General features: G+C 39.1%; 1 protein-coding gene across 1 annotated transcript in view; it reads left to right on the plus strand.

Annotated features, from left to right (window-relative positions):
• Nucleotides 1-25,829, plus strand: part of KNTC1 (kinetochore associated 1) — a 3,090,908-nt gene that overhangs the window by 2,859,548 nt on the left and 205,531 nt on the right. The window contains exon 63 of the mRNA XM_044068909.1: nt 15,168-15,258. Coding sequence (XP_043924844.1) covers nt 15,168-15,258 — 91 coding nt within the window. The remainder of the gene's footprint in view (nt 1-15,167; nt 15,259-25,829) is intronic.

A 25,829-nucleotide genomic window follows, 5' to 3' on the forward strand; every position in this document is an offset into this window, starting at 1 on the left:
TCCAAAGAAATAAAGGTCTTTAGAAAACCCGGAACATCGCCCTTAGTCTACACTTTCCTCAGCAATGTCTTAAATACTTCAGGTCATCCAAAAGCACTTCAGAAATAGACTTGGATTGTCTGATGCAAAGCTTCCTTAAGACGCAGATTCAGATGGGAGTCCTTCTGTGTCCTTTAGCTCCAAAGGTAGTCAGGTCTACCCAGACGCCCACTATATTACTTCCTTCCCTGATCTGCTGCTTGGCTATGTTGGTGTCAGTGCCAACCTTCCTCCCAGGACCTGTTGCCTTGGTGCCAACACCTTTGGCGACAACCCTTGTGGTTTTCGATCTGATGCATTCATTCCTGATTTTATCAGAGCCAATGCATTCTTAAAGTCTGGAACTCGAGCATGGGGCTTTGGAACAATCCTCAGGGCTCTGCTGATGGTTCTGGAGACCTCAGTCTTTGTGTCATCAGTTGCAATCTACTCCTTGAGGCTGTCCACCTTCTTAGCTACCAGAATCCTGTCCTTGACTCCCAGTCATTTTCTTGAAGGGGGAGTGGAACCAATGTCTGGGGTGTTGTCCTGTTTTCAAATGGAAGTTGAGTTGGCCTTTTAAGAGTTAGAAGGGATAATTGCATCTCCTAAAAGAGTGACATTTCAGGTCACCCTTGGAGACAGCTCTGTTCAAAGACTCCCACTCCATCTTGCATCCCTCCCATCTGATATCAGTGGGTACACTTTCCCTGATGTAATCGAAAAAGGGACATGCAAAAGGAAGCAAACTGAATCCCTGTCAGAGTCACCAACATCAGATACCAACTCCAAGAACAAAGAGAGATCCCCAGTCCCCTCTTGAAGACATCTCATTTGGTGAGATTTTAGAGCTTATGCAGTAAAGGGAATCTTGGCCCACTAATTCTTCCTCTCGGATGAGGTGGTAGTTTTTGAAGCTTATGGTTCAGTCCCATCTACGTCCTGACAGATTCCTCTGGCTGATAAGTTGAATGAGCTATCAGTTAGGAGGTCATGGCAGGAATCTAATACCTGTGAGGTAGTCCCCTGGAAATGTGATAAAAATACTTTGATCCCCACCACCACCACCACCAAGGACAAGCAGCAGCGGGCAAAGTCCCCAACCATAGTGGCATTGGCCAAGCGAGAGCTGTCTGACCATTTACCTGTATTCATCCCAAGGAGGAGTCTAGGGCAGTGGATAGATTGGAGAAGTAGAGATAAACTTTGGGTATCTTTGCCATGAGGGCTCTGAATTATGCCACATATATGAATCTGTTTCAGAGACGTTTGACTCAACAAGTCTTAACTACCCTAAAAGCTCCCCTGATGTATTTATTTTATTTTTATATTATTATTTTCTATTTTTACATTTGTTTACCGGGAAAGTCCAACTGGGCATGTGCCCTTTTTCAGTGGAGGCCCAGGGAGAAAAGCTCCAAGTAATACATTAGCATAAAAACAAATCAACAAATCAGACAAGTATTAAATGTGAATTATATCAACAAAACTTTTTAGTGGTAATTACAGCTGTAAAAAAGCTGCACAAGTATCATTTGCAATACATACAGTGAATTTGTTATCATGGAGGTACAGTTAGCTTATATTAGTTTAGAAAAAGGCCATATTCAGATATACAGAGGGTTTTAGAAAGTGAGTTAGTATTTAGGGTGTGGCCTATCCTAAGGGAATGCAGGGGCAGAACCAGGAGTTTGCTAGATGATTTTTCAAGGAATGTTTAGAATTGTTTTGATATGGTAATGGAGAGTATAGTAGGTAGGGTGTTCCATAGGTTGGACGTATAGTTGGAGAAAAGGCCTTCTCCAGTTGAGTTTTTTGCTCTAGTAACTTGTAGATGTTTATTGTCTGAGCGGAGGGATCTAGGAGCAGAATATAGCTGGATTAGATCTCTGAGGGGTAGGGTTTTGTTTGGGTGGTGTAGAATTTGATGGGCTAGGCTTAACTGGTTAAAGTGTAGGAGTTGCGGGATTTCAAGTCAACCAAGCTGTTTGAGGGATTGGCTGTGATGTGACCTATATGGTGATTTACTGGCAAATTTAGCTATTTTGTTGTAGCAGGCTTCAAGCTTGTTAAGGTCTGATTTACGAAGGTTGATAAGGATAAGGGATGCATATAGAAGTGTAGATAGCAGGTGGGTCCTGGCCATGGTGATTCTTGTAGTAGTTGTTAGAAACTGGGCATTTCTGTGTAGGTGGCCAAGCTTCTTGTGGACTTTGTTGATGGTTTGATCTATATGGAGGTCAAATTTTAGATTGTCAGTTACTATCCCAAGTAGTTTGGTATAGGTAATTGGAGTTATAATGGTTTTGTTTTTAGAGTAAATGTTGAAGATTGGGGGGGGGGGATACAGTCCTAGTGGGACAGAAGAGTAAGAGGTTAGTTTTGTTGGGGTTTAGTATCAGCTGGGAGTTGGTTAGCCAGGTTTCCACTGATAAGAAGGCATTTTGGGTAAGGGTTTGGAGGATTTTAAGGGATGGGGCTGTGCAGATCAGGGATGAGTCATCAGCATATTGAATTGTGGTGGCATGGGAGGTTGCAAAGTGTAGCTAGTTAGTAAAGATTGAGAATAGGAGTGGTCCAAGGATGGAGCCTTGAGGGGACCCCTATAGTGATTGGGAGGAGGTGAGAGAGGGATTGTTGCCAATAGACAGCTTGTTGCCTATCTGCTAGGTAGCTCTGGAACCAGTTAATAGTTGTGATATTAATGTTGAGGGAGGAAAGGACATTAATGAGTTTATGGTTGACCATGTCAAAATGTAGTAGTTGAGGATACAGCTAGAAACAGCCCTGACAACTTTGTCCAGGATTGCTAACCTCTTTATGTGCCTCATGCATAATGTGGTGGATGGAGTGGCTAGGACAGGCGGAACTGATATAGCAATGAAATGTCAGGCATGACTTTGAACTTTGTGGTCCACCTCAGTTCATCCTTCACCAACACCTTCTTTGACAGGTTTTCATTGTTCAGCCTATCAGTGAAAGAAAGTATGCACAAGTGTGAACAGTACAGAAGGGAACTCTTCAAAGTTAAGTTTGACATTAAACCAAGATCTTATAGCAAGAACCAAAAAGGGACCTTGTTCACTCTAGTTTAGGAAATCTAGATATCAGCAGTTTGATTCTTCTGACTGGAAAGGTCATGGCAGCAGTGATGTTTTCAGTGGACATTGACCCAGAGGCTGTGGAAGTCCACAGAACCAGTGATATCATGGTCCTGTTTCTGACGGGCAACTTCAACATCCCTGAAGACCTGCCCGACTGCCCCCCTCAGAAGGCAGGCAGGTGTTGTCTCTTCCTCTACGCAGCAACATATCAGGCCATCACGCAGGACAAATGGGTCAGAAGGATAATATCCAGAGGCTATTCAGTGCCATTTTTCCTGACTCCCAAAATCCAAACAGTTATTGCTGGATGTTCACCCCAGTCAGGCAAGGTGGTGGACAAAGATTTCTGCTAGTGTCTAAAAGACCCATCCAAGATGCCCCACCTAACCAGAGAGGGTGAGGGTTTTATTGAAAGTTTTTTTGCTTCCAAAAAAACTCAGGACCTCCTAAACCAATATGTCCAAAAAAACCCAGTTCAGAATGGTCACAATGTAATCGATTCTGCCCTTTCTCAGGACAAATGACTAGTTGTGCTCACTGGACCTCCAGGATGCTTATCTTCACATCAAAATTGTGAATGAGTCAAGGAGGGTCCTTTGCTTCCATATAGGAAACTAACATTATTAATTTAGGGTCTTGCCCTTTGTTCTCACCATAGCCCCAAGGTGTTCACAAAATGTATGGTTGTTACAACAGCTCATCTGTGTCTACAGGGATACAAGATATTCCTGTATGTGGACAACTAACTCCTAGTTGTCCCCTCGATGGAATCTTACCGAGGCCAGGGATTACTTTCTCATGCTGTGCTATTCCTTGTGAATATCTATAAATCTGCCAAAGTTAAACTTCATCCAGTTCATAAAATCATATTCACAGGATGTCATCTAGACACTACACTGTCTTTGGTTCCCTTCAGACGGACAGAATTCATAGCTAGAAGACAGCAGTGCAAACCCTCATCCACCCCCCCACTGCAGCTTTGGTTATTAGACACTTGGGGCCAATGGTGTCATTGATTCTAATGGTACACTTTGCATGCTTTAATATGAGGATTTTACAATGGGTCTTTCATGCGCAGTGGTCTCAAATCTGCATCCTCTCTCCAAACAAATTATTATAACGGAGTCATGCAGAAAACACGCTGCTGCCTACACTCTTGAATGATCCTCTCTGACAAACTCATTCTCCCACTTTCTACAGTAGCTACCATGACCATGGACACCTTCTCCCTAAGTGGGGGGAATTACAATAGAATGATGATCAACGTCCATGGATGGCAACAAGGCCAACATTCACATAAATGTCCTAGAGTTGAGGGCAGTTTTTCTTGTGTTGCAGGCTCTGCAGAACTGACTTCTTCAGGATGTGAGTTCTATCCAAACAGACAGCATGACTTTCATTAGGTACATCAAGAAGCAAGGGTGGCCATATCATACCCTTTATGTCAGGAGCCAATAAGGGATTGGCAGTTGGCATTGACCTCGCACCGCTTTCTCATAGCAACATACATCCTGGGAGTTCTCAGTTGTGTAGTGGACAGGTTCAACAGATCCCTTCTTGTGCCTCACAAGTGTTCAACCAGTCCCCAATAATCAGGCAGATTTTCAGTCCTGCTGCAATTTTTTTGCTCCCCTGAGAACATCAAGTGCAGTAGCTACTTTACCATAATCCAACCTCAGGAACAATCACTGAGGGATGGTCTTTCCCAGGAATGGTCTCCCGGGCTCCAATATGCTTATGCACCCTTACTGCTAATTCCAAGATTCATACAGAAAGCAATGAAGTTTGAGACCACTGTTATCCTCATATCCCCCTTTTGGCACAGACAAATTTGGTTCCCCTTTCTAGTCCTCATCTCAGGGAACCCCCTCTGAGTTTTGAATCCAATACAGGATCTAATCTCGCATCTCTCCAGAAAGCATAATCTGGACCTTCACTGTCTGAAACTAACAAATTGGTTTTGCCATTTTTGGTAATGGCTAATAAGAAGTCCCTTTATTTGGCGGTAGTAAGAATTCTAATGTCCTCACAGAAAAAGTCTACTGTAAGACTTACAGTAGGAAGCAGAAGAGGTTTGTTTCATGGACCAACTCTTACAACACTGACCCCTTTTCAGCCCTGGTTTCAAACATCCTACATTTCCTTACAAACATATTCGGTTCCGACTTCAGTTTATACACAGCATATTTCTGTAATCGGTTTTGTGCTGGTTTCCAGGAACACTCGCTTGCTTCTCATAAACTCTGTAAAGCTTTCCTCTGAGGAAACTTTTTGCTTAAACCTCCCATCATAGAACCAGTTCCCCCCAAGACTTGATTCTAGTTTTTGAGGCTCTGACTAAACCTACCTCAAGCCAGCTCCTTCTGCTTCTTTAAAGTTCATTTCTTGGAAAACTGTCCTTTTGGTAGGCAAATAAAAAACAGTGTGGAAGCTTGCAACATACAAGTACCAGTAAAACAGCCAGCCTCGCATAGTGACAAAGCCCCAGGATCAGAAGATAGTCATAAGTCTTGGCAGACAGGCCCGAATGAAGTTCAAAGTAAAACAAGATGGAAAGGTAATCACAATTCTTAGCAAAAAACAAAACATAGGACTCACAGACCATGTTCCAGTTACCACTCATGTTTGCTTATTATTTATTATTTATTTGTTTACTGACATTTGTTGATGGAGAAAGTCCACTGGGTTAGAAAATCATTTTCACGGGAGGCCCAGGGAGAAAAGATCCACAGTATATTACAAAGTATTGTAAAAACATAATAATCAAGGATACATGTATAAAAGCAGAGATATGCAATACAGTACGGTACAAAGTTACATTACTAGTCTTTTAGCACCACAAACATAACACATTATTTAAGGATACATGTATGAAAGCAGAGATATGCAATATGAGTCTTTTAGCACCACAAACATAACATAAGACATTATTCAAGGATACGTATATGAAGGCAGAGATATGCAATACAGTACAGTACAAAGTTACATTACTAGTTTTTTAGCACCACAAACATGACATAACACATTATTCAAGGATACATGTATGAAAGCAGAGATATGCAATACAGTACAGTACAAAATTACATTACTAGTCTTTTAGCACCACAAACAGAACATAACACATTATTCAAGGATACGTGTATGAAAGCAGAAATATGCAATACAGTACAGTACAAAGTTACATTACTAGTCTTTTAGCGCCACAAACATAAATTATTCAAGGATACGTGTATAAAAAGCAGAGATATGCAATACAGTACTGTACAAAGTTTCATTACTAGTCTTTTAGCATCACAAACATAACATAGCACATTATTCAAGGATACGTGTATGAAAGCAGAGATATGCAATAGAGAACAGTACAAAGTTCATTACTAGTCTTTTAGCACCACAAACATAACATAACACATTATTCAAGGATACGTGTATGAAAGCAGAGATATGCAATACAGTACAGTGCAAAGTTACATTACTAGTCTTTTAGTACCACAAACGTAACACATTATTCAAGGATACGTGTATGAAAGCAGAGATATGCAATGCAGTACAAAATTACATTACTATTCTTTTAGCACCACAAACATAACATAACGCATTATTCAAGGATACGTGTAAGAAAGCAGAGATATGCAATACAGTAGAAAGTTACGTTACTATTCTTTTAACACCACAAACATAACATTATTCAAGGATACGTGCATGAAAGCAGAGATATGTAATATGTACAGTACAAAGTTACCTTACTAGTCATTTAGCGCCACAAACATAACATAACACATTATTCAAGGATACGTGTATGAAAGCAGAGATATGCAATACAGCACAAAGTTACATTACTAGTCTTTTAGCGCCACAAACATAACACATTATTCAGGGATACGTGTATGAAAGCAAAGATATGCAATACAGTACAGTACAAAGTTACATTACTAGTCTTTTAGCGCCACAAACATAACATAAATTATTCAAGGATACGTGTATGAAAGCAGAGATATGCAGTAGAGTACAGTACAAAGTCACATTACTAGTCTTTTAGCACCACAAACATAACATAACACATTATTCAAGGATACGTGTATGAAAGCAGAGATATGCCATACAGTACAAAGTTATATTACTAGTCTTTTAGTACCACAAACATAGCACATTATTCAAGGATACGTGTATGAAAGCAGAGATATGTAATACAGTACAGTACAAAGTTACATTACTAGTCATTTAGCGCCACAAACATAACATAACACATTATTCAAGGATACGTGTATGAAAGCAGAGTTATGCAATACAATACAAAGTTACATTACTATTCTTTTAGCACCACAAACATAACATAACATTATTCAAGGATATGTGTATGAAAGCAGAGGTATGTAATATGGTACAGAACAATGTTACATTACTAGTCATTTAGCGCCACAAACATAGCATAACACATTATTCAAGGATACGTGTATGAAAGCAGAGATATGCAATACAGTACAAAGTTACATTACTATTCTTTTAGCACCACAAACATAACACATTATTCAAGGATATGTGTATGAAAGCAGAGATATGTAATATGGTACAGTACAAAGTTACATCACTAGTCATTTAGCGCCACAAACATAACACATTATTCAAGGATATGTGTATGAAAGCAGAGATATGCAATACAGTACAAAGTCACATTACTAGTCTTTTAGCGCTATAAACATAACATAAATTATTCAAGGATACGTGTATGAAAGCAGAGATATGCAATACAGTACAGTACAAAGTTACATTACTAGTCTTTTAGCACCACAAACATAACACAACACATTATTCAAGGATACGTGTATGAAAGAGATATGCAGTACAGTACAAAGTTACATTACTAGTCTTTTAGTACCTCAAACATAGCACATTATTCAAGGATACGTGTATGAAAGCAGAGATATGTAATACAGTACAGTACAAAGTTACATTACTAGTCATTTAGCGCCACAAACATAACATAACACATTATTCAAGGATACATGTATGAAAGCAGAGATATGCAATACAGTACAACGTTACATTACTATTATTTTAGCACCACAAACATAACATAACATTATTCAAGGATATGTGTATGAAAGCAGAGGTATGTAATATGGTACAGTACAAAGTTACATTACTAGTCATTTAGCGCCACAAACATAGCATAACACATTATTCAAGGATACGTGTATGAAAGCAGAGATATGCAATACAGTACAAAGTTACATTACTAGTCTTTTAGCGCCACAAAAATAACATAACACATTATTCAAGGATACGTGTATGAAAGCAGAGATATGCAATACAGTAATAAGTTACATTACTAGTCTTTTAGCGCCACAAAAATAACATAACACATTATTCAAGGATACGTGTATGAAAGCAGAGATATGCAATACAGTAATAAGTTACATTACTAGCCTTTTAGCTCCACAAGCATAACATAACACATTATTCAAGGATACGTGTATGAAAGCAGAGATATGCAATACAGTATAGTACAAAGTTACATTACTAGTCTTTTAGCATCACAAACATAACACATTATTCAAGGATACGTGTATGAAAGCAAAGATATGTAATACAGTACAGTACAAAGTTACATTACTAGTCATTTAGCTCCAAAAACATAACATAACAACACATTATTCAAGGATACGTGTATGAAAGCAGAGATATGCAATACAGTAATAAGTTACATTACTAGTCTTTTAGCGCCACAAGCATAACATAACACATTATTCAAGGATACGTGTATGAAAGCAGAGATATGCAATACAGTATAGTACAAAGTTACATTACTAGTCTTTTAGCATCACAAACATAACACATTATTCAAGGATACGTGTATGAAAGCAAAGATATGTAATACAGTACAGTTCAAAGTTACATTACTAGTCATTTAGTGCCACAAACATAACATAACACATTATTCAAGGATACGTGTATGAAAGCAGAGATATGCAATACAGTATAGTACAAAGTTACATTACTAGTCATTTAGCGCCACAAACATAACATAACACATTATTCAAGGATACGTGTATGAAAGCAGAGATATGCAATACAGTACAGTACAAAGTTACATTACTAGTCTTTTAGCGCCACAAAAATAACATAACACATTATTCAAGGATACGTGTATGAAAGCAGAGATATGCAATACAGTACAGTACAAAGTTACATTACTAGTCTTTTAGCGCCACAAACATAACATAACACATTATTCAAGGATACGTGTATGAAAGCAGAGATATGCAATACAGTACAGTACAAAGTTACATTACTAGTCTTTTAGCACCACAAACATAACATAACACATTATTCAAGGATACGTGTATGAAAGCAGAGATATGCAATACAGTACAGTACAAAGTTACATTACTAGTCTTTTAGCGCCACAAACATAACATAACACATTATTCAAGGATACGTGTATGAAAGCAGAGATATGCAATACAGTACAGTACAAAGTTACATTACTAGTCTTTTAGCGCCACAAACATAACACATTATTCAAGGATACGTGTATGAAAGCAGAGATATGCAGTACAGTATAGTACATAGCTTACATTATTAATCTTTAAGCTTTACATTGCATTGATAAGAAGTTGCATCTGTAGCATTGCATGGATATGCAATAGTACCATATGTAGTGCGAGTTTGAGAACAACTGCTTAGTGAGCACAAGGCTGAAATATTTTTAGGAGCTGCCAATTAGAACCTTACTTAATAGGAATTCGTTAAGGGACAGTTTATTTGGACAAACACTGTTAAAAATCAAACCCCAAGGAAAGGACATACAACTATTTTTGTTGTTACCAAGAAATACTCTTTTCTTTGTTAATACATTTTTATAAATTTACTACAACTGAACCACAAGGCGTATGAAACTGCTGCCAAACGCCAAAGCGTAAACAATGTGGCAAAATCCAAACTGTCACGAATGATACAGTTCACTCCAAATGGTAAAACTTTTATTGTACAAAAATAAGATTAAGCGCTTTCACCTACTGACAATGTAGGCTTCATCAGAATTTTTATAAATTTGATAATGTTGGTGAGCAACTTGTTGGTTTTGGACAGATTTTTTTTCCCACACTGAGAAAGATTGGTGTCACTAACAAAGTACTTAGGACTTTTGCACTCTTAGTTTGTGACACTGTTTTAGGATTTCTATGATTAATATTTTACATTTGCACAGAGTTTACCTGTTTGATTCGATTCATTGTTTTTGAATTGTCAGATTTATTCTTTTTTATTGCTTGCACATAGTATTTTTATCTCTTGTTAATTGTCTTTTTAGATGTGGCATATGTTCGTTTTTCTTATTTGTAAAATTCAATATTTACTAATTAGAGCATCTGTTTTTGCGTTTTATATACTGGGACTTTAAATTGTTAGCAATGGGCTAATTGTGGAAATTATGCGGCTATAAAAGGAAATTAAACTTTGTAATCAGGGTTCTGAAGAAGCCCCAAGTATTAGGGATGAAAGCTCTTGACCTTTCCTTGTTTTTTAATTTTTATCGGTGTTTGTCCAAATAAACACAAGTGGTAAGTGGAGCATGGTCTTTGAGCCCTATGTTTTGCTTTTTGCTAAGAATTGTGTTTACCTTTCCATCTTGTTTACTTTGAACTTGATTTGGGTCAGTCTGGTAAGACTTATGACTACCTTCTTATCCTTTTGGTAACTATTACTTTTGCTAGAAGGAGCTATTACTTCTGCTAAAAGGATCCTGGGGCTTCTTGCACAATTGTCCTCAGCCCCTGTGTAGTGATCCAAAAATTTAGGATATCCCTCAGAACTAACCCGTACTGCCTTCCTAAAGTAGCCTCTAAGTGGAACATATCACAGACCATTCATCTTCCAGCCTTCTTTTGTAATCAGTCTAACAAGACAGCATATATTCTCCACACATTAGAATTGTGTAGGCAATTGCACTTTTATCTTCACAGACCAAAACCCTTAGGAATGATTCACAAGTGGTTATTTCCTTTGCTTCTAAAAAGTTAAGACAACAAGTTTCTAAGGTTTCCCTCTCCAGGTGACTAAAAATGCATCTCCTTTAGTCATGACTTGCTGAACAGACCTTTGCTTGGCAAACATAGAGCCAATTCCACCAGGCAGTAGTGAGCGCTACTGCTGCCTTCAGATGTTCTTTGATAGAAGATGTTTGTGAAGCTGCCATCTGGTCTCCCATGCACACTCTGCTGCCTTCAGATGTTCTTTGATAGAAGATGTTTGTGAAGCTGCCATCTTGTCTCCCATGCACACTCTGCTACCTTCAGATGTTCTTTGATAGAAGATGTTTGTGAAGCTGCTATCTTGTCTCCCATGCACACTCTGCTTCCTTCAGATGTTCTTTGATAGAAGATGTTTGTGAAGCTGCCATCTTGTCTCCCATGCACACACTGCTGCCTTCAGATGTTCTTTGATAGAAGATGTTTGTGAAGCTGCCATCTGGTCTCTCATGCACACTCTGCTGCCTTAAGATGTTCTTTGATAGAAGATGTTTGTGAAGCTGCCATCTGGTCTCCCATGCACACTCTGCTGCCTTCAGATGTTCAGATGTTCATAGGTTCATAGGTTTATACTAGGCTATCTGCCCTAAGGCATTTATAAGCCTAGCCCAAAGTTTTGTGGCTTACGCCACCCCTTATGTTAAAAAATACTGTGCCCATTAGTTTGTCGTGCCTCTGTCCAGCAGTGACACAGAGATGATTCCTGGGGTAAACCTACGATCTCCCATCCACCGGTTAAGATTTCTCTTGAACAGAGCCAGCGAGGTGCTCCGCCTCACATGGTCCGGGATTTTATTCCACAGCATAGGGAGTCTCTGGGTGACAAATCTATCCCTCCAGTATGTCCTATTTATATCCGTGCTAAGGTTTAAGTCACTTGCTCTAGTGGATCTGGTAGATTTAGATTTTTTGAGGTGGAGCATGTCCATTAATTCCGAGTTGGACATGGCCTTGTATGTCAGGCACAGGTCACCTCTGAGCAGGCGGTATGCGACTGAATAGAGCTGGAGTTTCTTCAGTCTGGCAGCATATGACAGATTTTGGAGTCCCTTTATCCTTTTGGTGAGGAACTTTTGGGGTCTCTCCAATTGCTGCAGGTGTCGGGTGAGATACATCCCGAATGGGGCAGTGTACTCTATCATTGGTCTGATAAGTGAAGAGTACAGGGGAACAATGACCTCGCTCGATCTGGATGTGAATCCCTTCATGATCAGGTGGGCAATGTAGAAGGTCTTTCTAACCACTTTAGCAATGTAAGTGTCAAAAGAAAGGTCACTGTCAACCTGGGTCCCCAGGTCCCTGATAACCTCTTCTAAGCTTAATGGATTGCCACCTATATGGTAGCTTGGGGTTATCTTGTTTTTCCCGAAGGGTATGACTATACATTTTTTGGCATTTAACTTCAGGCCATGGCTCTGGCACCAGTTATCAGTTTCCGTGAGACCCCTCTGAAGGATATCTGTGTCCGATGTACTTTCCACTATGGCGCCCAGTTTGCAGTCATCTGCAAACTTTGTCAGCCATAGTCCTCCTATGTTTGCCTGTACTTCTGAGAAGTAGATGCCGAACAACAGGGGGCCAAGGACTGAGCCCTGTGGGACACCACTTGTGACCGGCTTGGAGTCTGACATGGCGCCAGCAACTCTAACCCTGTGGGTTCTGTCCTTTAGCCAGTTTGCAACCCATCTTGTGACATATGGGTTTACATTTAAGTTGGTAAGTTTCTCTATAATACCCAAGTGGGGTATTGTGTCGAAAGCTTTTGCAAGGTCAAGGTAGGCTGTATGGACTGCCTTTCCCTCATCAATGGCCTTGGTGACTGTTTCGAAGAAGTCGACCAAGTTCAAAAGGCATGATCTTCCCTTGACAAAGCCAAACTGGGTCGGGTCCAATGTCTGCAAGTCCCCTATGTCTTTGTTTATGAGTTCCATTATGATCCTCTCCATAGCTTTGCAGACCAGGCTTGTTAAGCTTATGGGGCGGTAATTACCAGGGTCCGTAGAGGCACCGCCTTTGTGGAGTGGGACCACAGTTGCCGTACGCCACTCCTTGGGCACGTATCCTGTGGTAAGGCTAAGATTAAACAGCTGCCTTATATGCGGGTTTAGTTCCTCGTTGAGTTCGTGTAGCACACAGCTGGGGACACCATCCAGTCCCATTGATGCTGTGTTTTTAGCTTTAGAGAGAGCAGCTTTCACCTGCGCATTTGAGATGTCTGGGAGGCTACTCTCCTCTGGGATAGTTATCTCTCCTTTTGGTAGAAGATGTTTGTGAAGCTGCCATCTGGTCTCCCATGCACACTCTGCTGCCTTCAGATGTTCTTTGATAGAAAATGTTTGTGAAGCTGCTATCTGGTCTCCCATGCACACTCTGCTGCCTTCAGATGTTCTTTGATAAAAGATGTTTGTGAAGCTGCCATCTGGTCTCCCATGCACACTCTGTTACCTTCAGATGTTCTTTGATAGAAGATGTTTGTGAAGCTGCCATCTTGTCTCCCATGCGCACACTGCTGCCGTCGGATGTTCTTTGATAGAAGATGTTTGTGAAGCTGCTATCTGGTCTCCCATGCACACTCTGCTGTCTTCAGATGTTCTTTAATAGAAGATGTTTATGAAGCTGCCATCTGGTCTCCCATGCACACACTGCTGCCTTCAGATGTTCTTTGATAGAAGATGTTTGTGAAGCTGCCATCTGGTCTCCCATGCACACTCTGCTGCCTTCAGATGTTCTTTGATAGAAGATGTTTGTGAAGCTGCCATCTTGTCTCCCATGCACAGTCTGTTGCCTTCAGATGTTCTTTGATAGAAGATGTTTGTGAAGCTGCCATCTGGTCTCCCATGCACACTCTGCTGCCTTCAGATGTTCTTTGATAGAAGATGTTTGTGAAGCTGCCATCTGGTCTGCCATGCACACTCTGCTGCCTTCAGATGTTCTTTGATAGAAGATGTTTGTGAAGCTGCCATCTGGTCTCCCATGCACACTCTGCTGCCTTCAGATGTTCTTTGATAGAAGATGTTTGTGAAGCTGCCATCTTGTCTCCCATGCACACTGTCATCAAACAGTGCAAGTCATACTGCACTCCCAGGCTGGAGCATTTTATGGTGCTTCTGTCCTAAAGGGTCTCTGTCATAATACCACCCAGGATATTAAGTAGCTTCAGATTCTGATCTACAGGTCGGATCAGATGGACTGAATCAATAAGATTCAAAGGTTATGTTGGCTACCATCACAATCGATCCTTTCATTCGTGTCTGTCCAATTAAGCTTCCCTTCTTCCCTCTTCCTTTATTTTGTAAGGCCTGACTGATTTTGGCGGTCCTTGTTTGACTTTATTACAATTCAGTCAGGGTTTTTTTATACCTAGGCCTTGAGGCAGCTAGGGGAAATAGTGCATTATTGGAGGGAAAGTTCTTAAAGGGGCTCAAGGCAAGTCAGATGTGACAAGTGGCTCAAGGATCCACAGATCATATCAGAAAGACATTAGTAAAAGGATCTATCATCGTGGTAAGTATATAACGTTCGTTTTACACTTTTGTTGACTGGAAAGATCATGGAGACAGGAGGGAATGAAGAGGAGAGGGCCTTTGTCATCCGTTTACAGCTGCACCTTCATCAACACCATTTTGAGAAGAAGATGATGGTGTGCTTAATAAGGAGGCTTTGTACAGAAAGTTGAGTAGAGCCTTCCAGAAAATCATACAAGTTGTGTGATGTAGAGAGACTGAATAAGCATGTGTGTAAAGTTTGGATTTATAGTAAATGCCTACATTGCTAAACTTTCAGTGTAGTGTAGTGTGCTGCAGTATAGAGACTGTTGTGGTACTGATTTTCAGTTTTAAACCTTTGTACAAACTGTAATATGCTTCTCACAAACTGAAGGACTGCAACTTTTTTGAGAATATACTGTTGAAGATTCAATTTCTGAAGTATATTAATCTTTTAGTAAGAGACAGCATAACAAAATGAAACTCCAAGTGTAATGCTTTTCGTACCTGATTTTTGTCTCTGAAATGTTCAGTCTGGATGATGCGGTAACTGTGATTGCCGAGTACCGGAAGCTTGAAGGAAAGTCTACTCAACTGACTTTGTCACCTTTTGAAATACTGCAGGTAATAAACTAATCAAATTCAGATTTTATGTTGCAGGGGGATTTTGTAATAAGTACTCTTTTGATAGAAAGCTAAATGAACAAATTAAACTAATTTCTGATATTTTCACCTTATTTTTGGCATATTAAAGATTGCAGAATCAAACTGGTTCTTCTGACTTCATGAGCCTTCTAAACTGGATAACTGGAGTGAGTCTGTGTACTCTGTCATCTGTTTGGCTGCTTTTGATTCCTTTGTTCTCCCCATTCAGAAGGGTACACAGTATTCATGCCAGAGCACACACCGGGGTTTACTAAGCTAGGAGAATATAGCTTCCCACATGCTAACTCACTTCTTATTCATGCTCACACAGTTGAGCTATTGACCATTAATGTTCACCATAGAAGAGTTCTCACATTTGATGCTTAAGATGTTCAGGCTTTCTAGATGTTTCTGTGATTTCTAGATCATGAATTAGGATGCAAAGTAGTACCGTCTCTGCTGTCTATATGAGGAGCACAGCACATTATATCAAGCAGTGCAACCGGAAGTGAAAGCATTTCAGGTCAGCCACCTACAGACAGAGAAGAGCGTGGTTAGAAGCATACCTAACAACTCAAGATGTCAATAGTTGAGGGTGCCCAAAACAGAGGTCGGCAGGAGGTTCCCTAGTATGATCCCAGAGCATTGTTAGAAGAATCGTAGCATTTAAGACGTCCCAACACAGGTGTTGGCAGGAGGTTCCCTAGTATGATCCCAGAGCATTGTTAGAAGAAGAAGAATCGTAGCATTTAAGAGGTCCCATCACAGGGGTTGGCAGGAGGTTCCCTAGTATGACCCCAGAGCATTGTTAGAAGAATCGTAGCATTTAAGAGGTCCCATCACAGGGGTTGGCAGGAGGTTCCCTAGTATGATCCCAGAGCATTGTTAGAAGAATCGTAGCATTTAAGAGGTCCCATCACAGGGGTTGGCAGGAGGTTCCCTAGTATGATCCCAGAGCATTGTTAGAAGAATAAGAATCGTAGCATTTAAGAGGTCCCATCACAGGGGTTGGCAGGAGGTTCCCTAGTATGATCCCAGAGCATTGTTAGAAGAATCTTAGCATTTAAGAGGTCCCATCACAGGGGTTGGCAGGAGGTTCCCTAGTATGATCCCAGAGCATTGTTAGAAGAATCTTAGCATTTAAGAGGTCCCAACACAGGGGTTGGCAGGAGGTTCAAGAAAAAACAAACTCCACTGGATCCACAATCCACTGATATCTCCCAAAGTGATGTCAAGAAACTGTACATAAAAAATCCAAATGATGCCAGATTTTTTATTTTGCCGAAAATACATAAAGATTTAACCAATCCACCTGGACGTCCAATAGTCTCGGGAAAAGGGGCTTTTTTACAGAATGTGGGTATATTTTTGGATTCGATACTAAAAGAATATTTGGTAAGAATTCCTTCCCATGTAAAGAACACGAAAGAAGTGTGTGATAGCTTCAAAGGAAAGATTTGGCATGATAATTATTATTGGGCCAGTGTGGACGTAGTGTCATTATACACATCCATTTCTATGAGACGGGGTTTAGAGGCTATACATTTCTTTATGGGGGAAGGACCAAGAACCCACTTCATTATTCTATTGGTGGAATTTTGTCTCACTCATAATGTGTTTGAATTCAATAAAAAATATTACTTACAAAAAGAGGGAACGGCAATGAGTGCCAGTTTTGCACCATCTTATGCCATTCTGTTTATGGGTTTTTTTGAAAATTTATTCATTTATACGGCAAAGTTTTTTCAAAATTAAAGTGGTAGTTTACAAGAGATTCATAGATGATCTTTTGTTTTTGTGCAGGGGCAGTCCAAGGGAATTTGATGAATTCATTATGGGTTTAAAATCAAATCCATTTGGATTGGATTTTACTTATCGGACTAATGTTAAAGATATGGATTTCTTGGATGTACACTTTTATACTAGTACAAAGGGCACAATTGAACATAAACCATTTTATAAAAGGACAGCTGTTAATAACTTCTTACATGCAAACAGCATGCATAGTCAGTCCTTAATTAAGTCATTGCCTTCAGGCGAATTTAAACGTATTGCTTTAAATACATCTGAGAACATAAATGTACATAGGGAATTTGATATTATTTGCAAAAAATTGCTTAATAGAGGTTATTCTGAAAATATTGTGTATTCAAGCAGAACCAAAGTAGAAGAAATGTTAAAATTGAAGGAACAAGGGAAGGTATTTAGAAACAGAAACAGAAAGGAACTGTAAAAAATTTGATTCAATCCAAGGAAGAAGTTCCTATAACAATGGACAAAATATTTTTTGTAAACAAATTCTCTCCCTTTTCTTCATTTTTGAAGAAAATTGTTCTGAATATGTGGCCTGTTATAACTAGTGATGAACTTTTAGGGAACATTATTCCACATAACATTGTTTTTTCTCACACAAGATGTAAAAATTTAAAGGAATTAGTTAGAAGTAAGGGCAAAAAGGACAGGGTCTTCGATGCAGGCTCTTTTGCATGTAAGAAATGTAAAATCTGTGACAAAATTGTTAATTTAGATGGGCATAACATTAATGGGGTGATATATCATGCTTTAGACCATTTTGATTGTAATTCTTCAGGTGTGATATATATAATAGGTTGCAATTGTATAGAACCAAAATGGTATATAGGACAAACAAAACGCAGGGTTAAGTTAAGAATTATGGAACATCTGGGGGATGTTAGGAACAATAGACTTGATAGTCCAGTTAGTGCCACTTTCACCAATTTCATAGGGGGGATCACTCTGGTTTCAAATTTAGCATTTTGGCAAAACCATGGGGAATAGGAGAAAATAATATTAATTTTCAACAAAAATTATTGAATATGGAATCCAGGTTTATTATACATTTTGGAACATTATTTCCCAATGGTATGAATTTAGAATCTTAATGCTTTAAATAATATTTATTTTGTAGAATATTTATATATGAGTGTGTATATATATATGTTTCTTTAAAATGGTGAAGCATTTAATTGATTAATTATTTAATTGATTGTGTAAAAGGTGTATTTATACTGGTTTGTATTTTACAACATTGTTCCATGTGAAGGCGAGGTACCAGAATCCAGTAAAAAATTATTTCTTATCCAGTGTGTGCTGCTTTTTTCGTTTTTTGTTGGCAGGAGGTTCCCTAGTATGATCCCAGAGCATTGTTAGAAGAAGAATCGTAGCATTTAAGAGGTCCTAATACAGGGGTTGGCAAGAGGTTCCGTAGTATGATCCCAGAGCATTGTTAGAAGAATCATCATAGCATTTAAGAGGTCCCAACGCAGGGCTTGGCAGGAGGTTCCCTAGTATGATGCCAGAGCATTGTTAGAAGAAGCATCATAGCATTTAAGAGGTCCCAACATAGGGGGTAGCAGGAGGTTCCCTAGTATGATCCCAGAGCATTGTTAGAAGAAGAATTGCAGCATTTAAGAGGTCCCAACACAGGGGTTGGCAGGAGGTTCCCTAGTATGATCCCAGAGCATTGTTAGAAGAAGAATCGTAGCATTTAAGCGGTCCCAACATAGGGGTTGGCAGGAGGTTCCCTTGCTTGATCCAAGGCTGATATAGCAATATCAGGCTGGGAGGAGTTGCAGGAGGCTAATTATTGATCAAATCTTTCTCCTGGTAAATTTGCCCTCGAGGCAGCCTCGCGTACTACTAGTGCCTCCTCAACTAGTGAGGGATCCAGCTAGAATGTATTATTGACTGATGATGTGAGGCCTTTTTTTGAAGTGCACCCTTAGAAACCTGTTTTGGCATGTCCTAGAGTATCACTACCTTCTTTTGTATGGCTAAGCAGCCGAAGCATTCTTCCACCAGGTTTGTGGCTGTGCTGCAGTCTGAGAAGCCCCTCAGAATGAATTTACTGGTACCATTTGGAATTAAGGACTCTCCTTATTTTCCCCCTCCCTTTAGGAATCCATCATGACTGACTGGGTCAGGTTAAGGAGGATTCTGCTGCACCCTCCCTTACCAAAAGTGTCCAGACATGGATCAGATGTTTGATACTTGTTGGGACTTGCCCTCTTGGATTTGGGAGCACACCCTTGGGAAACCTGATTTTTCGCCACCACTAGGTCCTATGCAGCCCTCTCCAATCTCAGTTCATCCTCTGAATGCCATGGTAGTGCCATAGTTTCACCCTATGCTCAGTTGCATGTATGTTGGCCTGGTGTGGATTTGACCAGTTCTGAAGGTAGAGTGTCGGACGACTCTCGCTCTTTATTGAGGGAAGGGGCTGTAGAGGATCCAGAGGCTCTAAACTCTGAGCTGGACAAGGAAATTGAGACCCCATTCAGCTACTCATCCTTTACGGAGGCTCTCAGGCTTATGAAAGTTTTCTGTGCACTGAACCTGTTGCTCCCTTGTCTTCTCCCTAAAATGCATTAAGTTTTTGAAGACTTCTTTAGGAGTCTTCACTCATCCCCACCCATGGAATCTGTTCTTATGAATGATTTTGCTGCTAGTAAGCATCTTATTTCTATTTTTTCTGCTCCCAAAAAGGTGGATGTTCTCTGTGTTTTCAGTAGTATCAACGGAAATTTTAAATGTGCATCATATTTCTGTCTCTCACCTACATGAACTCTTTAGTTCACCATAAATTCTAGATGCTGCAGAACTTTTCTGCATAGTCATCTGATAAGAAGTTTAAGGCTTTAGAGGGGGCAAGGTAATTATTTTCATTGCCATCTTGAAGCTCAGATCCCTTAACTGTCTCTTTCACTTATTTTATTTTTTTTATATATTTATCCTTTGTTGATCAGGTTAATCCCGCTAGGGTAGTAGCATGTTTTCAGGGGAGACCTGAGGTGGTATTTGTACTACTAGGGTAAATTTGGCCAGGCATCAGGGAACTTCCTTGTTCTTTTGTGCGGGCCACATTTCATAGTTGCACTTCCTGCTTCTGTTCTGGGCACAGTTGCAGCTCATAGAAGCAGGGAGAATCATGGCAGACAAACGTAGTAAGGAGAAATTGTTTCCTCAGGCAAAGCAGTCTAGTTGTGAAGAGGTAGCGGATGGAAGGAGCGAGCAGGAGCAATCAGATGGGATTTTTTGTGCAAATGCAGTCAAGCCTTCGCAGGAGGAAGCAGCAGGCAGCTTGGATGTTCTGAAGGCAAAGCAAGCCTTCAAGGAAGATGTCCACATCTACTGAAGTGAGAAGTAAGCAGATTTGTATGAAAATGTGAAGGCGGTCAACTTTCCCAAGACTCAGAAGTAATTTTTCAGCAGCAATTGTTTGAAGGTGAAAGTGAGTGTCAGACAGTATGTATTATTACAACTCTCCAGTTGAGAGGTTTGCAGGATGTTTTATTGCAGAATTTAATGATACAGAATGAACCAGAAAGTGAAAAGGCAGGTTTGTGGGCAGATATAATGGACAGAATTCAGGAAGAAGTAGATGAAGTGGGTGAAGGAGTAGTAGTAGTCATAAGAGGATATGGTAAAAGAGGGAGAACAGAGAGAAGAAAGGATGAATCAAGAAAAAAGAAGCATTTAGTAAAAACAAATTGTAAAGAAAAAAAGGACAGGTATGACATAATAGCACCACTGGGTACTTCTGCACAAAAGGTATAAGCATTTATTCATATTAATAAAGGCACTTTTTGTGATATATTTGAAACAGTTCAATATATGGAGAACCGTTTGGGACAGTATGAGATGAAGAAAAAATGTAGCCCATGGGATTTATATGTTTTTCAAGCATTTAGTAGACAAAGCAAATACATACGTATTTATACAAAGTTGAAAAAGTGACATTAAAAGGTTATTTAAAGACTGTATGTACAAAAGTTGTGGATATTACTAAAAGTTATGATAAGAAGTTTGTGGACTGGGTGTTGGGAATGTAGTGTTAAAAAATGGACACATTTCAAGTATGATGAATGTAGATAAAACCAAAGGTACGGTGAAATATTGGGAGCAACAAAAATTGTTTTTGTGTAAAACATGATCATTTAATTAATTGTGATAAAAAGAAATACTATATTTGTGGCAAAGTGGGTCATGCTGCAAAAAGAAGCAAATTTAGATGTTTTAAATGTGGAAAAGGTCATTTTGGCTGAATTGTAAGGAAAATATAGAAGAACGTAAGGAGGAATTAAGTAGAGAACAAGAGATTAAATAAGAGATCGAGGAAGAAGTAAAACAACAACAGGAGCAAGAACAGATAGTAACAAGATAATAATAAGGTAGGAGAAATAGTGAAGGGAAGAAATATTCTATTGAAAAAAGTATAAAAATAGGGGGAAATCACAGGTTTAGACATTAAAGAAAATAGGAAAGGGTAACAAAAAGGAGAAAATAAGAGCACAAGAAAAGTAAATGAAGAGGATTTTAGCAGTAAAAGTGAGCAATATAAAGATGTAAATGAATGATATATTGATATCAATGATATATTGATATCAAAGAATGATATCAATGTAACCCACTAGCTAGAAAAAATAAGAACCTAATTTTTAAACTTCTACAACTCATCCTAAAAGTTCAGGTCCACTCCCTGTTAGATGGTGATATATACACCCTAACCCAGGTCCTACCACTATCACAGCTACACAGCCTGATACACCAAGAAATTCAATCACACAGACACTTACCAAGCCCCCCAACTCTCTCCTGATAGCTCATCTTAATATTCGTAGCATCAGTAACAAAATAGCTCACCTGCATGCCCTTATTGATGTTTATTCCTTTGACATCCTCTGTCTGTCTGAAACATGGCTTAATCCATCAATACAAGACAGTGCAGTTCTACCCCCTGGCTATAATATCATAAGATGTGACCGTAACACTAAAAAAGGAGGAGGCGTAGCCATACTTTATAAGAATGGATTACTAGTTACCTTGTTAGACTCCAAACCTCCTCTTTGCAACAATGCAGAAATTCTTCTAACTAAGGTTCAGCTTAACAAAAGCAAAGCCATATATCTATCATGCGTCTATCTTCCCCCAGGCAATAACATCAACACATTAGAGGCTATCCTCAGCTGGCTCTCAAGTAACTACCCCCAAGAAACCATTATACTTGGAGATTTTAACATTAACTGGAACTCCTGTATATCTGAGCAGCCTTCTACTCATATCAACTTATATGATTTTACCCAAACTATAACATCCCCAACCCGCACCAATAAAACTAACAACAAAACTAGTACCCTTGACTGGATACTCACTAATACCCCCCAACTAAACTATAAAACAGGCACACCCTCCCTGAGGACATAAGTGATCACTTGCTTACCTATTTAATCAGAACAAAAACTGTCATCCTAAACTCTGCCATCTGTAGAACTATTCGCACTACCAAAAATTTTAACCCTGCTCACTTTCAAGCTGAACTTAGTCACCTGTGACTGGTCACCCCTGAAATACCTCCCAATAGATAATGCCGTGAAATACTTTAACTCTAAATTTCTAACCATTTTAGACAGCCATGCCCCATTACGCAAAGTTAGAATTAGAACCAAACCGGCACCATGGCTCACCAAAACGACCAAACAAAAAATCCTCCGAAGAAATAAACAATGGGCCAAATGTAGCTCAACAAAAAGCTCCTCAGACCACCTGCAATTCAGACAGTTAAGAAATGAAACAAAAAAAGCCATATTAGCCGATAAAAGAAACTACTACTACCAACTACAACAAACCAACCAAAATAATCCCCAAAAATTCTGGCGAGGTATCAATAACCTCCTACACCCTGGATGCTCAAGTACTCCCTCTCCTTCTGGCTCTGATCACAACAATCCCATCCAAATAGCTGACTCATTTAATACTTTTTTCACTGAAACCATGCAATCCCTAACCAACCAGATATCCCCTAGCATCCCAGGCTCTGCCACAACCTTTACCAATAATTCTCATCAATTTCATTTTCAGCCAGTGCCCACTTCACTTGATCTGTAACCTCATAGAGAAACTTAAACCCACTACTCTCTCTGCTGATAAATTACCTGCAGAATACCTGCAAAAAGCTGCTAAAGTCATAGCTTACCCCATATCCATCCTCATTAACAGAACTATTTCTGAAGGATCTATTCCCCTAATCTGGAAAGTCTCTCTCATAATTCCCCTGCATAAGGGCGGTAACTCCAAAGAGTTGTCCAATTATAGGCCCATAGCTATTCTATCTCCTTTGGCAAAAATAATGGAGAAATGTATACACATACAACTGTTAACCTACCTACTCGATCACAATTTATTAGCACCCTGTCAACATGGCTTTAGACCATTTCATAGCACCACCTCTGCTCTCTTATCCTTCACTAACCATATTAACAGCAATCGTAATATTGATACTCTATCCTCAGCTGTTTTTATTGATCTGTCCAAAGCATTTGACATGGTGAATCACCACCTCCTTATAGACACACTCAAAAACCTGTCATTGGACAAACATACTATACAGTGGTTCCAATCATACCTACATAACAGGTAACAGGCTGTACTATGGGAAAATACTTTATCTTCCCACGTCCCAGTCACTCTAGGGGTCCCAAGGATCTATATTAGGCCCATTACTCTTCTCCATCTTTACAAATGACCTTCATTCTGTAATTCCTCAAGCTGACTGTATCCAATACGCTGACGACTCCACACTCATATGCTGCTGCTTCTCAATCAGAACTTCAGTCACTAACCCAAATGACCTTTAGTACAGTTGAAAACTGGCTCCTACAAAGACGTCTTATCCTTAACCCCAAAAAAACAAAAATGCTACTATTTACCCCCACCCGCAGAACCTCCTTACTATTACTTCAAATGATGGAACTATAATATCTCCGGAACCAACCACCAAACTACTCTGGGTACTAATAGATAACAACTTGTCCTTTGAACCTCACATTAATAACACCATAAAAATAGTAAACAAGAAACTAGGTTCCCTCTATAGAATAAAACCCTTTCTTACACCTCCAGCCAGGGTTACTATTGCTCGTACCCACCTCATCTCTACCTTGCTCTATGCCTCCCTATCTATACCAAAATATGTAGAAGTAATCTGAGTAAACTTACATCCTCCTACAACAATATTGCCAGATTTGCAGCTGGGTCCTCCTATAGAACTCATCACTGTATCAATCTGAATCAGTTAGGATGGTTAGAGCTGCCAAATTTAATACTTTTCAATCAATTAATAGTAGCCCATAAGATCCTGTATTTACCTCAAAATACACCCATACTTACATCCCTAGTCATCCCCTATAATAACCTCAAGACCTTACGCTCAGCTAATAACCTACTTGTACAAATATCAAAATCCAACAACTTAGCTGGTAACACCTTGTTCTCCAATACAGTAGGTAAAGCCTGGAACATCCTCCCAAGCCAGCTAACCTCAATATCCTCTGTCAGCTTATTTAAAAGCAAGCTTAAACCCTACCTCAAATCACACTGGCTATGCCCCTGTGTTAACCCAGACTAAGTACCTAACTATTAACTAGACTCCCACAATTCCTAGCCTATCATGATCTTGTGTTGTCTCACTAATTTTTAGTAAGCTTAACCTTCCTTAGGATTTTTTCTCATGTAGATAAATATATACAGTGGAATGATCAAACACCTTCATATAGTATCACAACCTATGTGTTAAATAACACTAGAAATCCATCCTTGTTTGCTGTTCTTCTATACTCCATCTATTGATCTCTAGTGTTTTTCTTTCTTAGGTTTTTGTGAGACCTTAGTATCTCTTATCATAAATTACTAGGTGTATCTAATTTTGTAATATGTTATAAAGATTTGTACTACACCATTTCTAATACAAATGTAAAATGTATTAGTCTTATTCATCTATTCTTAGATAAATTTTTCCTTTTTCCTACTGAAATATAAAATATATAATCTTAGGCTTGTACTATAATTGTTAAAACTTATGTACCAAATTATACTGTTATTGTCTTTGTCTTGACCTTTTATGTTGTAATTTGTGGAGCTTTTCTCCCCGGGCCTCCACTGAAAATGGACATATATCCAGCTGGACTAGCCCGGTCAACAAATGTAAAATAAATAAAATAAAATAAAAAATATTAGAATGGTGCACAGCACTTGCTATGGACATTATTAAATTAGAGGACATGAATAATAGAAGATAAATGATTGCAAACAGAAAAAGTATTGGGCAATGACATCATTTACAATATAGGAAAAGAAACATGTTCAGGTATAGGAATGGTATGTAAAAATAGAAATTGTGAAGTTTACTTTGGTAGTAATGGGTTGATTAACAATTGTAGATGTGAGATGGAAAGGTCAAGTTTATAGAATTATAGCAATGTCCTCATATATGACACAGATAGAGTATATGTTCAAAATGTGTGATTTTAATTGTAATCTAAGGAAAAGGGGTGGTGATGTAAAAATATTATGAGAAATGATTAAAAGTGGAAAGTTATACATTTGGGATAACAGTGCACATATAGAAAAATAGCTTCAGAAATAAAATAGTCTCTGTTCCTAAAGTTTGAAAATTATACAAGAAGGAATGAAATACAGACGATGTTCTGATCATTTAGCAATTTGGATAGAGATTCAAGAAATAAATGTATATA

This window comes from Protopterus annectens, chromosome 4.part0, assembly GCF_019279795.1.
Source record: "Protopterus annectens isolate FY-2018-M chromosome 4.part0, PAN1.0, whole genome shotgun sequence".
In the NCBI taxonomy this organism is placed as follows: domain Eukaryota; kingdom Metazoa; phylum Chordata; order Ceratodontiformes; family Protopteridae; genus Protopterus; species Protopterus annectens.